Consider the following 16,852-nt stretch of genomic DNA (forward strand, 5'->3'; position numbering starts at 1 on the left):
CTGAATTCGCCGATGACACTACCTTATAATTAATATACCTTGGTTTATATCAAGGTGCATTTAATAAGGTGTCATCGGGAGCACAGCTGATTATAGAAATAGCACGCGATAATGTCAAACTACACATATAAAAAATATTCGCCAGTACGCATTTATGTCAAACTCCATATAAAAAAATTTTATGAATTCGCCTGTATTTATTTCAATTCGCCACTGCTGTCACCTTGTTAAATACGCCTTGGTTTAAATGACGATTCTTTTCACTACAGCACGGCGACACGACTTCTTTTGCTGCTCCTGCCCAATTAGGCTAATTTCTATTTTTGTCAACTTCAAAACAGAAATAGTGTTGCTAATATAATAAAAAAAGAAAATCAAATTAGTGCTTAAAAAATATATATTTTTTTACTTAATTAAGAGAAGTTTCTGATAACCATATTAAAATAAATTAATAACAGGTATATTATTACCACATATATATTTTTATTCAAAATAATTGTTTAAATTTTAATTAGGTTGGAATTTTGTACGGTTATTTTTTATTAAAGTAAAAAATTAAAGTGACACCACTGAATAATAAATCAGCTGTTTACTGTGAAGCTGTCTTCTTTAAAAGAATTCAGCAGCCGCCGCACGACTGCAACTTCAGCCAGCAGCTTTTGAATTCGTGTGTTCGTCAAGCCTGCTGTCTTCAATGTGTTTAATGCATAAAGCAGCTAACTGCAAAAATGAGTAAAATCAAGGTGCATTTAATAAGGTGCCTTCGGCAGCACAGCTGATTATAGAAATAGCTCGCACAAATGTCAAACTACATATATAAAAAATATTCGCCCGTACGCCCGTATGTCAAACTCAATATATAAAAAATAAGTGAATTCGCCTGTATTTATTTCAATTCGCCACTGCTGTCACCTTGTTAAATACGCCTTGAGTAAAATCGAGTAAAAAAATAATTTTTAACTCACCTGCAATGAATTCGCCTTAATGCTCGCATTGTGTACATGTATATCAAGGTGCATTTAATAAAAAATATTCGCCGGAACGCCATTATGTCAAACTCCATATACAAAAAATAAGTGAATTCGCCTGTATTTATTTCAATTCGCCACTGCTATCATCTTGTTAAATACGCCTTGATGTATATAGTCTAAAGGCTGGGTTAGCCGACCGTTGATGTAATGTAACCGTAATGTTGACTTAACGTAACACTTTAGTGCGATTATAGAACATTAAAAACGTGTCATATGTTTTTGGCATAAACAAACAAATTTAAACAGCTGTTTGAAAGTGTTATCAACACAATTGTTTTAAATACTGTTCAAGCGATTTTATAATTTTTTTCTGCGATTTAAAAAAAATGTATTCATCATCATTGTGAAGTGCTTCGAAGTGACTTCATATATGTTTATATTAACCCATTAGGAGACAATTATAAATATTATTTATTACCTTGTCATACAGACTTTATTTATTAAAGGTCCGATAACTTAAAAATTAATTAATATTGTATTGTACTTTATACTAAGGGCCATTATTACAACATGCCTTTATGTTCGTAATATTAATAGTTAACTTTAAGGGTACCTTTTTCTATTGCTTAAAGTTTCACCTTCACTATTTCAAACATAAAGGCAAGTTGTAATAATGTCCCTAATTTGTTAATTTAATTTGTCTATACAAAATATTAATTTAATATTTTCAAACTTATTACTTTCGATTATTATTAGTATACATTTTATAAATGCTTGTGTGAACTAATTTGTATAATATGTAAATATTACCATAACAATAAAAAAATTTTGTTTTTAGTAAGAATTGTGCTAAATTTCCCAATTATTGATAAATTAACTGACATTTATTGTTGTGGGATATGCTAGTTCCTTTGTCCCCTTTTACAATGCAGAAATTGAAAGGCAGACAGTTTTCTCATTCTCTTTTGAACTAACCTAAACCTGTGTAATACGCAATGTACCTCTTCAACACCTCGCCTTCAAACTTCGTCTGTCTACCTTTCAATTTCTGCATTGTAAACGTAGACTATGCGCATTTCACTGGTTGCTTAAGCCAGATCATCAGGAAACCTTTTCCCAAAAGGCTTTAGAAAAACTAAAGATATTATACAAATCAAACTATAGAGTGAATGAGAATTACAGACACTCAAGCTTTATTTGTAAAAATATCAAAGCTAAAACAAAAAATCAACAATAAACAGTGAGTTTATCTTTTCTTATATTTTTTTTTTATTTATGTATTTATATTATTGAAATATTTAAAACATTTTTAGAACATTGAAAATATTGTTAAGCGTTCTGAGCATAAGTATTTTTTATACAAGACTTTTAAAATCAACAAGTTGACAACACCGTTAGTAAATGTCACGTTGAAACGTAAAGAAATTCTGTTTTTAACAGGTTCAGACGTTACAGTTACGTTACATTTTGTCACTATAACTGCTTTAACTACTTTACACACAATAGAAACGATCAGCTGTTCCGTTCCGTTAAGGTTACATTACAGTCGGCTAATCCACCCTTAAGTTAAGGCTCCATTAGTCTTTGCGTTCTGTAACGTTCTGTAGGTTGTTATTTTGTAGTTTGTTTTTCCGTAAGAACGTATCAGCTGTTTTTGAAATAAGAACAAAAAATATTGTAGCATTTTTGTCTGTGTATGATATCAACTGTTTTAGCTGTCACTTAACATTACAGAAAAACTAACGACATATACAACTTTCCATTAAGCTGGCCACACACGGAATGATTTGTTCGCCTGATTTGTCATTGAAAATTTTCAATTACTTGTGATTTTGTTAGCGCACAGCCCCATTAACAAGTCGAAAACGAACAAATCGCACTCACAAATCACCCGTGTGTGGGCAGCTTAAGCTAAAAATAAAACAGCTGATTCGTTACGGAACGGAACTTACAAACTAATTAGGCCTTTACTCTGCCCCTGAGAGCTATGGGCGCGGATAATTGATTGATGTCGCATTGTTTGACAAATAGAGAACGCATTTATGAAAAAGAACACTCTCAATGTTACTCCTCAAATGTGTTTTATTTTATGACGGGGAAAATAAAACTCTTCAAATGAGTTTTATTTTATGATGGCATACTAAAATCTATTTTTAAGAGTTTTTATTTTTACGTTGTAAAATAACTGTTTTAGATGGATTTTTATCTTTAAAGTCACAAAATAACTGCTATAATATAACTTTTTTGATATGAATTATAAATAACCGTTACGATCCCAGGTTATTTCATATTTAAATTAGTATAAATATTATTGATGACAGCAAAAATGTATTTTAATATTTTATGATTGTTTGATTTTGCCTCCTTAACAGTATAATACCACTAAGGAAATATTATTTGGTCTTGAAATGTTCATCACGCCATCACAAATAACGACTTACGCCTAGAAGTCGCATCATCCAAAAATTGTTAATCGAAGAAAATCTCGAACTAAATTTTTGTTGTTTTTTTGTTTGTTTTTAGTCCAAATTACGAGATATCAAAACTAAATCATGTGGTATTAATATGTGTGCCAAATTTCATTGATCTATGTCCAATAGTTTATGCTCATTTTTTTCCAATTTGTCCTATTAAGCTAGGTACTCTGTTCAAAATTTCGTGCGAAATGCTGTCAAACTACATATAAAATATTTGGAATGAAGTATATGCGAAATAATTTCGCAATAGCAGTACTCTGTTTTTATTGTGGAAAACATGTGAAATACATCTGGCAACCTTATTTTTCCACACGAAATAACATACGCAGCACTTCTTTCGCACGAAATTGAAACTGTCAAACAGCATATAAAATTGTTCGCATGAAAAATCCATAATTTTTCGCAAATATGAACAGAGTACTAGGCTTTATAGTCTAAATTTGAAAAAAATATGTAGACCATTCTCACAAGCTAAAATAGATCTAAGTTGAAAATTACATTTGGATCGGTTCAACGGTTTAAGCTAGGTACTCTGTTCAAAATTTCGTGCGAAATGCTGTCAAACTACATATAAAATATTTGGAATGAAGTATATGCGAAATAATTTCGCAATAGCAGTACTCTGTTTTTATTGTGGAAAACATGTGAAATAAATCTGGCAACCTTATTTTTCCACACGAAATAACATACGCAGCACCAAAGTAAATTAATAAAGTAGACTCAGTAGAACAGCTGACTATTTTTTTTACTTTGGTCTGATCTGTCAATTCACTTGTGGTTGTTGTGGCGAAAAATACAACAAGCCCAAAAGCAAAAACAACAACAGGCAACTTTGACAGCTCAGACCTTAAACCAAAAACAAAATTGCTTGTGGTTTTTGTAAATGTTGTATTTGTTGTAGTACTGTCGCTACTTTATTAATTTACTTTGCGCAGCACTTCTTTCGCACGAAATTAAAACCAACAGCTATCTGTCAAACAGCATGAAAAAACCATAATTTTTCGCAAATATGAACAGAGTACTAGGCTTTAGGCATGATTGTCTCACCGCTTTGGATTAAAGTTATCAGTTTCTATAAAAAAACATTTTTCTAAAATATTGATAAATAGTAATTATGATTAACAAATCAAAAAAAAAAAAACAATAATTAATGGATAATTTAGCATATTTACGTTTAGTTTAAGAGGTTTCGAAAACTCATAAGAGTATTTACCTTAATATTGAAAACATTGCTGCATTTCTCCCCATACTTATTACACATTAAATTTTTATTTTAGCAATTCGTGAATCGCAGCGATATTTCATACCACCTGTATCTACTTTGCTTCTATTAAGTTTCACAGTAATGGCTGCTGCTTTCTTTGGTTTTCAAAAACTAAAAACGCGAGGTGTTATTGTGAATACGAATGATGAAGCCATCAACAACAACTCCTACAACGAAGATATTTTCGAAGAAGTTAAAAAAGAGTAAGTTAAATACTGATTAATATTATATATACATATATGTATTTATATCAGTGGTGCCCGAAATCACAATTCCCTAGCACGCGTAATAGGGCAAGAAAATTCTGCTGACGTTACTTTGATACACATACACTATAAGCTTACTTGTGCGTTTTCTTATAATGATCATGTGTTTGTTGCTTTGTTTTCATCTCACAGAACAAAATCAAATCAAATTCTGCGCTGTTTTACCAACACAACCAAAGCTTTGATGGTATGTGTTCGGGCACCCCTGATTTATATACATTAGTCATTCCTTTAAAAAATAAAGTTGATTTAGATGGGTCTTATTTTTCCATTTAAGTGCAATCGGATAACTAGAACCCCATATCGGAAATCGATTGAAAGTTGTAAGATATATACATTGTTGGAGAGATAATAATTTTAAAAATATTATTTAAATGGGTAAATTTTTTTAAGAAATCAGACAAAGTACATATCATTATTCACCCAATTTTCAACTTTTACTGAATTTCGGCACGGGTTATACTAGTTATCCGATCACACATGACAAATATTTGACGAAAAAGACGTAACCACTAAATAAAATATATTTTAATTATTTATTTATTGTCAAAAACTCCTTATATTTAAGACAATTCAAAACAAATATTTAGTTTTATTTTATTTGATGCTGTTTGATCTTACAAAACACTTGTAAGAGTAAACACATGGTGTAATGATATACAAGGTGACATTAATTAAATAGCTGATTATTTTTTGCTCGAGTTTGTTTACATCTTTAATCTTGTCAAAATTTTTTTTGCTGTAATTTGTATACATTAAGCTGCTGTTTTTGACACTATAAAAGTTATTTGTTTTTGTATTGTTGTATTTGTTGCCGTAACGCATACACCTTATAATCATTACGTCATGAGTAAACACGTCAAACAAATTTGTGCAAAAAAGTGGTTACGCTTTTTTGAGTAAATATTTGCCATATGTAACCGTACCTTTAGTTTAGCTACTAATAAACAAAATAAGACCCATTTGAAGCAAATCTATTTTTAATGGGATTTCCAGGGTTTAAAACTACTACTATTAGACTAAAATTGCTAAATATTTCGTAATTTTAAAAGAAAACTGCAAAAATATTTTAACAAAATAATAGTTGTGTTCGCGTACTTGATAATTTGTACAAATTATCTCTGGAAGTTATGGGATTCCGTTCGTTTACTTTTAAAAACTTGTAACGAGAGAGCAAGAGAGTGTTAAAAGTAACAGTTCGTAGATTGAGAACATGATATTTTTTACTGGACATTTTTTGTCCAGTAAAAAATATCAACATAAAAAATATGTTTAAAACATGTGGTTGCAAATGTAAACAAAACTAAAAAGTTGAAAATTAATACAATTTACAAGTTTTGCTAAGAAAAGGAGTAAAATAACAAAAAACAAACGTTTTAAATTGATTTATAATAAAATATAACTTACATATTATTACAAATTGTTGTTCACGTACTTTTTTTGATTGAGAGTAATTTATTTTTACTCTCTAAAATAAATTTACTGGATATTTTTTACTGGAAAGTACGCGGACACACCTATTATTTCACTTTATATAAACTAAATATAGGAATACTGTTTTCGAATGCCGTATACATATGTGCAAGCTTCATGATAGAAATATTTCTTGCAGTTTTTCTAAAAATTATTTTACTACAAAAACATCAAACATGCAAACAAATTGCAGAGTGAGAACCATAAACTGTCAACAATAGCGAAGTCGAAAATACAAACAACACAACTATGGAAGATGCAAAATGCAAACTGCTAAAACATATGAAGTTGAACAAATTTAAAATACGAAATAGTGTAAAGTTGAAAATATTGTTACGTTTTAACATTTTCAAAATGTTGGTTTATTTCCTTTAAATAAACCGAATACTTTTGATTGCAAATAAAAGCCGTTTAGTAGTTTAAAAATTGTAACAACTCTTTATTTATTTAAAATGTACAACAACAGAATTAAATAGTCACTTAGTGTTTTTTATACACGTTTATAAATTCGCAGAAATACAGACACAATTTATAATGTACACGAATTCACTTGAAAATACAGCACGCTTTAAGGGACTCACTCAGTTGATGTTTATTCGAATAGCGTCTCTGATAAACTCACTAACGACTGCAACCTCTGTCACTATTTATAGTGACAGGTGTTGTAGAATCGACACCACCTGGTATATAAATTCGCCTTGGATGTTCTTTAACTGTCAAAACTCGTATATTTCGAATTCGAATATACGAGTCGCAGCAAACATTCAGCGTTGCCATACTTACGATCAATGATCAACTCAAAGTTTTTATTCAATGTTAATAATGCCCACAGACATAGGGTAACATAGAGACGAGACATAATTGTCAAAAACCTAAGACTGTTGTCAAAAACCTATCTCTCGCAACAACAAAATACAAGCTAGTCAATGTATTTTGTTGTTGTATCAAACATATTTTTTGTTGTATTTTTGTTTGACAAATCGTAGTGTCTCGTCTCTATGTATAATTCTCTATGCCCACAGATATGTTACAGTTTGAGAGGCACTGCTATTTGAAAGCATTATGCAACTTTAAATCAGCCATTAAAATCGTTATATTTGAATTCAAGTACAATTTCGTAACAATATTTAAAACAAAAATGTTCATACAAGGCGAATTTATTATAAAGTGCTGTCGATTCTACAATATTTACAGAAACCACATGCCACAGCAATTTGTTTTTGTTCATGTTGTTTGAACTGTCAAAGTGTGTCTATTGTTTTTCACCGCAACAAACACTATTGAATTTGACAGCTCAAACATCTGAATAACTAAAGACAAAAACAAGTTATAGTAGGCGTAGTGAAATAAGGCCATATGACCTTATTTCCCATGAAAGAAGTGCAATAAAGCCATTATGGCATTATTGCACTGTATAATTTTTTTTGTTTTCTTAACTCTTTCAGCCACGCTTTTTTGTGTATAAGTTTAAAATCAAAACAATTGCATTTTTACTTTAATCAAGGTTAGTTTATTATAAAAAGTAAGAAAAAATTAATCAAAACATGAAAAACCACCCCATTCCAAGGTTTTTTATGGAGTGAAGTGGTTGTTTAGTAACCACCGTGGCGGTTGGCATTAAAAATAACTGAAATTGTGAAATTGTTAACCGATTTCAATAGGGTCTCCATTGTAGCTTCCAGTCGACTGAAATTAGAAGTGGTATGTTGGTCTGCAAATTCCACGTTGATATTAGGGTTATTTTTGGTTGCTAGTGGTGGGTTTTGAGCAAAAGTTTGATTTGTTTTTAGAACATTAACGTATGAACCTTTATTATTTATGGTTTGGGAGATTTGGGGGTAATGGATATCTACTAGTTTCGTTGATTTTACAGGATAAGTACTAGGTTTATGTGTTAATGTTCTTTTAACTATGGAATATACTGAGAGTCGTATAGAGTCGTTTTTGGATTTATTGCATTGGGTAGAACAGTGCAATTCTCCACGTACCACTCAAACGAGGGGTAGTTTACAATATGACCTAGTATGCCCACATTCTTGACAATTTAAATACTGGACGGGTAGCTCTTCTATCGTAACACCGTACGACAAATAGAGAAAAAATTCGTTAGACACGAACCGGATGATATACGTCTGAAACTATAAATTTAATGGAGAAAAACGGTGTTTTCAGTTTTTCATTTCGTGATCCTGTGTCCTTTTTTAAGGACTTCAAAGTTTTAAAGAAGTACACTTTTTTAAAAAAATATTTTAAAATACTTCTACTGATCAAACAATGTCAAATGAACAAGAAGGGTTGGAAAATATTTTGTATTATTTATATTTTATATTGTCGGGATAAAAATATGTCAAAAAAGTCCTTTCAAATTTGTATCGTTTAATATCTACTTAGGTTTTCAATATTATTTTTTTAAGAAAATAGTGCGTCAAAGACCCAATTATGGAATACCACACACCGAAATTTCGTCCTTCTAGCTTCACTACTAAGTGTTAAATAACACTTTAAATTTGCATTATTTTATTTTTTAAATTTTATTTTAAAATTTCATCGAAAAATAAAATAGTTAACAGTTAGATTCTGGAATAATTGTCACTTAAAAACATTGACTAGATATTCCTAAATGACAATTTTTTTTCCTTTATATACATACATATGTATTTATATATAAAACTCAAATTAAATTGTTTATTTGTATACAAAAAAGGATTATTAAGAAAAGTGTATATTTTTGGTTTTTCGTTTATAGACCCCAATAGTGTTACGACAAATTGACCAACAATATTTGTCCAGCATTTGGGCGGTATTTTTCCACGGATTCTCAATTGTGGCGAGGTCTTGGTGGAATCTCTCCCCGTGTTCATCACTAAAGCCTCCTAAATTAATGGTGAAAAAATCCAGGTTTCTGTCCAAAAACTGTATTTTAAGTGACATATTGACACCCATTATTCCATAACTATCCACTAGTTTCTTAACAATAGCTTCATAATTTGCAGATTTATTATTGCCCAAAAAATTGTTTATTACATCTTCCAAACTTTGCCACGCTGCCTTTTCCACCGTCGTTAATAAATTGGGAAACTCTTTTGATTTCATTAATTTTTTTAATTGTGGTCCATTAAATACACCTAAAAATAAATATAAATAAAACTTTAATAAAAATTACACCATTAAACGTACCAGCCTCGATTTTCGCAGCACTTAACTTTGAAAAAACAGTTTTCAAATATTCCAATGCTGCACCATTGCGATCAAGTGTCCGAACAAAATTGTGTATTAAAACCAATTTTATGTGCAGAGGAGGGAGAATTATTTTAAATGATGCAACAAGTGGCATTTGATCTAGGCTATTGATCCCAAGCTGATGACTTTGGCGATATGGTCATTTATGGTCGGTATAATGCAAATCACGTCGTCGACCTTCCCAAAGGCATAAAAAGCACTGATGTTTACAAAATCCATTTTTTATTCCCATGAAAATAGGCACCACTTTAAGGTCACAACAAATAAGCCAACGATGTGCATCGTAATTTATTAATTTAAGAATGATATTCATATTTTTATAAGTTTCTTTAATATCTGTCCCAAAAATAATGGAAATTGACGGGTACACGTTACCATTATGTAATAGTAATTGTTTCCGGTGATGTTAACTTTTTAATTTCGATTACCGTACAGCCTTAAAAAGATTACCGTTTTTTAGGTAAAATTACCGTATCCAAAGTTTAGTACAAAAATAATAATATTTTCTTATTGAAACAGGTTTATTTTTATAATTCAATATATCGAGGGCCTATATCCAAAACTCTCTATCTTAAAAAACAACTTTTCAGGAAAGCCAAAAAACTTTTTTTCGCGTATTACTTGAGTTATTAAAATTCGGTATGAAAATCCCTTTATTTCTTCTCAAAATATTCAATGTGTATATTAAAATGAAAAGATAGAGGATTTTGCATTTTAATAGAATTAAATTATTTTGATTTCATTTATGCCATCGTCAGTTTTTAACGTAATTTATTTAAGAAACGGCTCAAAAAAACTTTAAAAGTAGACACTTTTTTAAGCAAACTCTAACTTTAACCATTTATTTTTATGCCATGGAAATTATATTTTCCAAAAACAAAATGTTCAAATATTTTCATGGTAATTAATTTTTGTAAATGATTGAAAAATGTAAAATTCATGTTCAGCATTCAAAAATTAGTAAGAAAACATGAATTGCAAGAAGAAATTATTCCAAAAAATTATTTGAAGAGATAGAGGCTTTTGCATTCGGAAAAAATTAATTGTATAATATAGAGAAATAACAAAAATGCAAATAAAACAGCAAAAGACAATATGGTTGTAAGAAATTCACACCATAGATGAGTACTGTTTTACTGAACATTTTACTATCAAAAAGTAATTTTCGTGAATATCAAAGATAGTCTTATATTTATTTGCCTTATAATATAAATTCCGTATCTATTTATTTAAATTCATCCATTTCAACAGCTTCTGGGAAATGCAAAACTAAAGGAATTATAGAAATGTTGGTTTCGAACAATTGGGGATTTATGACGATCAGTTTTTAATACTAATTTGTATGTTGAAATATCCATACTTGAAAGACTTGCGATTACTTTACCGCCTAGATATATTTTGTCTAGTGGTAGTTGGTTATCATCATCCTCAAAGTTTTATGATTATTTTAATGAGAAATATGTACATTATATGTAGACACATTATAAAAATATAACGTTTGGGATATAATTTTTAAAAATGTATACCTTTTAAAATTACCGTACAAATGTAGAAATTACCTGCCTACCGTACAGAGGTCTAAATTACCGTACAATACGGTAATTACCGTACGGTTAACATCACTGATTGTTTCCAATTGTGTCAAAGAGCTGATGTATGTCAGTCGTCGTCAATCATAAAACATTGCAGCCGTGATGCCAAATATTATACTTAACCTTCATGATACGCGGATACGACTGACAAAAATAACAAGATTCTGGAGAATGTTCACTGCGGCGTAACCATACTACTGGATAGACGTATTTCATTGCATTGCGTGTTTTTATCTATGTGCTTTGATCGTAGTACACCAGCGTAGCAATAGTTACATACAATTTCAGGCATATACCACAATCTAGGTGCAAAGTTTATTAAAAAGTATTCTTCGTAGCATCTTACAAAGGTTTTTGTTATATTTCGCGATTTATTAAATGGTACGAATAATCCACACTCAACACAAAACTTATTACGATTTGGGCATTTCATACCCAGCAAAAACTTCGCTTAAAAAGCTACAAAATATAAAGGATTACTTTTGGGACATCGCGAACAAAAATAATGGTGGCATGTCACAGTGTCCATTGACATAATGTCCATGGACATTATGTCACTCTAAAAGATGACATTATGTCAATGGACATTATGTCATTTTGGTAGTGTCATAATGTCCATGTGTAAAGTGTCGTAAAGTCCATGGACATAATGACACTTTTGGAGTGACATAATGTCCATGATATTTAAAAAATAATTTAAGTATTTATGTTTTAATTTAACTTCTGTCGAATTTACCGTTGTAAATTTAAAGTAATAATAAGACGATAGCTGCGATTTTTAGTTATCTGAATTTTGTGGAGTTCAGACGTCACAAATTTAAAGTTTAAAAAAGTAAAAGTGTTAAAGTGTTATGGGTAATGTAAAATATAAATATGAATTTAGGAATAAATTTGACAAAAAAAGAGAGTTTAATAAAAAATTTAAGAACTTTCACTTCAAAAAAATACTTTTTAATAATTTATTTACAAGAAAGGCTTTATTTAGCGAAGCCGCCTGCCGCGTTCTATGGAGAAGAAAGTCCCTAAGAGCGGCCGTAGGCCGCCACGCAGAAAAACTTTATTTACAAAGACAAGTTTTTTGCACTCAGTAGCATGGCGAGCAACTATTCGATATCGCAGAAAAAGGTATTTCTTATTGGAGGCCTGCGGCCGCTTTTAGGGGCTTTCTCCTCCATGTAACGCGGCAGGCGGCTTCGCTACATGAAGTTTTCTAATATATGAAAATATAAACTGTTACTAGGATCAAAAATTTTATAAAAATTAGTTTTTCTGAACAAAATTTGGACATTATGACACTTTCAAAAGTGTCATAATATCCATAAGCAAAGTGACATAGTGTCCATGGACATTATGACACTACCGAAATGACATAATGTCCATGGACATAATGTCACTTTATGGGGTGTCATAATGTCCATGGACATTATGTCAATGGACACTGTGACATGCCACCAAAATAATGACTTCTTACAGTAGAAAAATAAGAAGTCGAATCGTCAAATTCCCTTATTTTTCGGCTTATTTGTAAGTAAAGTTTTTGCTGGGTATTTATTCACGTTTGCAAAAATTACTACGTTGTAGAAAAACTTTAATTGATTTAAAAAATTTTAGTTGATTTTTTAACGTGACAATTATTTCAGAACCTACGAAAAAACATATTATGTACCAAATAATCTAAGTACTAACTATTATCTTTTTCGATGAAATTTGAAAATAAATTATAAAAAATAAAATAATGCAAATTTAAAGTATTATTTAACACCTTAGCAGTAAAGCTAGAATGATAAAATTGTAGCACATGATAACCCATAATTGGGTCTTTAACGCACTATTTTTTTTGAAAATTTAAAATTGGAAATCTTAAAGGATATTAAAGGATACAAATTTTGAAGGACATTGTTGATATATTTTGATCCTGTCAGAATAAAATAAAAATAATAAAAAATATTTTACAACTCTTCTTGGTCATTTGACACCAAACTTGGCATAATAGGGTAAGCAGAAGTATTTTAAAATATTTTTTTTAAAAATGTGCTACTTTAAAATTTTGAAGTCCTTTTACAAGGAAACAGGATCACGAAATAAAAAACTGAACGCAGTTTTGCTTCATTAAATCTCTATTTTCAGACTTATATCATCTGGTTCGTGTCTAATTTTGAGTGTTGGACGGTGTAATTTTACGATGCCACCTGGTTCTATTTCAACTCTAAACATTGGTTGGGGAATTTTCTCACCATTTCTAATGTTGACTACATTTTTTTATTTTAATCCTGTTACGTTCCTAAGCAGCCTTTATATCTTCAGGATCTACACAAGAGTCAATACCCTTAATAACAATTTGGAGACCTTTGCTACTCTTCAATTGATATGTGTAAAAGCTTTATTTATTGTTTTCAAATTCGATAACAACCTTACGGAATTCATTTTCATGATTTACCTGTAACTTAGTCTCACTAATGTTACCTCGTTTAAAAAGTACAACGTAAAAAGAATTTTCTCCGACCAACGAGATTCTTAATTAGAGCATTCGAATTTTTCTCTCTCAAATAAATAGGAGAGGGTTTGGACGACTTGGGAAATGTTGGGGGGTCAGCTGTTTCATCTTATAAATAGAAAATCTATTCTCGGTAGTTTTCCTATCAATTTCCATATTTTTAGAATATGCGGCGTAAATGAAAATTTTTGTTTTAAATATTTTCAATTTCGTATTTTACATTTTTTTAACTTCGTATGTTTAAATTTTACATCTTCCATATTTGTGTTGTTTGTATTTTCGACTTGTTTTTCTTTTTCGACTTGTTAATAGTTGTGTTCGCGTACTTGATAATTTGTAATAATTTGTACAAATTATCAATGGTTGTTACGGGATTCCATTCGTTTACTTTTAAAAACTTGTAACGAGAGAGCAAGGGAGTGTTAAAAGTGACAGTTCGAAGATAGAGAACATGATATTTTTTACTGGACATTTTTTGTCCAGTAAAAAATATCAACATAAAAAAACGTTTAAAACATATGGTTGCAAATGCAAAGAAAACTAAAAAGTTGAAAATTAATATAATTTACAAGTTTTACAAAGAAAATAAGAAAAATAATACAAAACAAACGTTTTAAATTGATTTATAATAAAATACAACTCAACAAATTGTTTTTCGCGTACTTTTTTTTGTTACTTTTCAGATTGAGAGTAATTATTTTTACTCTCTAAATTAAAGTTACTGGATATTTTTTACTGAAAAGTACGCGAACACACCTAAGGTTTGATGTTTTTGTAGTAAAATATTATTATCCATATTATTACACAAGCAATACCAACTATTTTGATCACAAAAAATATGATATGTACTAGGGTATTCAATTAATCGGGTTTCCGGTTTAATCGGTTTATTTGGTTAATTTAAAATTATTCGATTAACTGAATAATTTCTATTTTCATTTTAAATTGAAAATACAACAACGAATTTTGTGTACAAAAACATAAAAAACAGCAAATAAGGTATTTGAGATCATTTTTGTAAACATATCGCCTATTTGCTGCAACAACGTCATAACTCAAAATCCGTACTTTATGAACTGAGTAATTAATACAAAATATGCGCTGTTCTATAACCTTTCATATAGTTTCATCAGTTTTCAAAAATGTGAATTATTTTTTGTGTGAGAGTGTTTTTTAAATTCATGTTTTCTCGTATATGTGATAAGTAAAAAATTGGGATTAGAAAGATATTAACATCTACTATTTATATTTCTGAAATCGCATGATTTGTTGAAAATTTATTTAAGAAATAGTGAAATGTCATAAAATATTCAAAGACGTTTTTCTCGAAACGACTTTTATTTAATTATGACGTTGTTGTAGCAAATGAGCGATGTATGAGTTTTTTAGGGTTTTAGTGAGATCTTCTGAAATAATATTTTATAAAATGAATATAATTTAAACGATTTTTTTCTTTAGATTTAATAAAACTTTTCTTAGAAAAAAACCCTCGCGCTGATTGTATATGTTGGAGAAATCAAAAGTTTTAGATTTTGATTAATTAAATAGTTTCGTTTAGTTATGATAAAATACTCATTTCAAAAAAAAGTTTCGTCTATACATGTAAATACAAACAAAGTTTCAAATACATGTAAATTAAATATGTCAGTTGTTATACATACTCACTTATCATGTTTATTGGATGTTCAAAAAATATCTAATTTTAATTTGAAATTTGTATTTGAATTGAAACGGAAAAATAAATACAAAAAAATTGATTAAAGTGCAAAAAAAAGGAATTTCGTTTAATCGACACAAATTAATCGATTTATTTGTTATTTGAAAATCGGCAATTTCAAATTATTCGAACAGTTAACCGTCCAAAATTAATCGAAAAATAAACCGATTAACGGTTAATCGATTGAATACCCTAATATGTACACTGTCTCAAACAATTGTCCGTACCCCATGCAGCTGAAAATGTACAATTTTTTGAGTTAATATTTTGAACTAGTTTTAATTTTTTTGTTAAAAATAAATGTGACCCTTTTTATATTTTACTATTAATTGGCAATTTTTATAATCACTTGTTGGACTTTTAAAAAACATTTACTTTATTCGAATCGGGTAAGTATTTTTCGAATTATAATCAAATATATTTTCAGCTGCATGGGGTACGGACAATTGTTTGAGACAGTGTATATGTAATTCATATTTTTAGTCAACAAAATATTTTAAAAATTAAAAATTTTAATTTGTCTTCTAGTTTCAATATATTTTTAGAAAAACTGCAACGAATATTTCTATCATGATGCTTGTCCATATGGCATGGAATTCGTTAATAGTTTTTATATGTTCAGTATTTCTGCACATAAAAATGAGAACGATTCATATTTATTGCGTAGTCGGTATTGTCAATTGTAAAAAACGTGTAACTAAATTTTAAACCCTGGGCATTTCCAATGTACTAAATATTAATATTTAAGGTTTTATTTTTCTAATTTCAGCGCAAAATGTATAAGTTTGTTAGGAATAATACTTATATCCACATGGTTGTTGGAAATAGTTACGTTCTACTCACCAGGACCTCAGATTTACCTAATATTAATGGATATGATAAATGGACTTCAAGGAGTATTCGTGTTGCTTATTTTCTTAGTTATACGAAGAAGGCGAACAATTATTTTCAGATGGTGGAATGATAGAGGGTCACACACTATTGAAAAAATAGAATTAAATTCAATTTAGATTTATATGTATTTCTTATATTCGTAATAAAACATTACATTCCTTCACCACCTAACATAATATCTATGATTTCAATATTTGCAAACGACAATCGTGCATTTGTGTTATAGCACGATTTGTTTAATCTATATACAGTGACCGACAAAAGTCTACGTACGACCATTATTTTCATAACTCGCGGACTTCTAAACCATAATAAGTAAAAGTAATGATGCAGTTTTATTTCAAATGCATTTTTAGTAATATAACAAAAAAAAATATCGCTAAATTTATAATTAATTAAAACTATTATTCACAAAAAATTAAAAAAATATGTTGACAAAAGAGTCTACATACGATCTGTACACT

At 29.5% G+C, this 16,852-nt stretch overlaps 1 protein-coding gene across 2 annotated transcripts in view; it reads left to right on the top strand.

Moving 5' to 3' along the window:
• mthl14 (methuselah-like 14) overlaps positions 1-16,564 on the top strand; it is a 107,037-nt gene extending 90,473 nt beyond the window's left edge. For both annotated transcript variants that reach the window (XM_065505269.1, XM_065505270.1), the window contains exons 5-6: positions 4,726-4,915; positions 16,264-16,564. In XM_065505269.1, coding sequence (XP_065361341.1) covers positions 4,726-4,915; positions 16,264-16,504 — 431 coding nt within the window. In that variant the 3' untranslated portion in view covers positions 16,505-16,564. The remainder of the gene's footprint in view (positions 1-4,725; positions 4,916-16,263) is intronic.
• The last annotated feature ends 288 nt before the right edge of the window (positions 16,565-16,852 follow it).

This window comes from Calliphora vicina, chromosome 3 (genome assembly GCF_958450345.1).
Source record: "Calliphora vicina chromosome 3, idCalVici1.1, whole genome shotgun sequence".
Lineage (NCBI taxonomy): Eukaryota > Metazoa > Arthropoda > Insecta > Diptera > Calliphoridae > Calliphora > Calliphora vicina.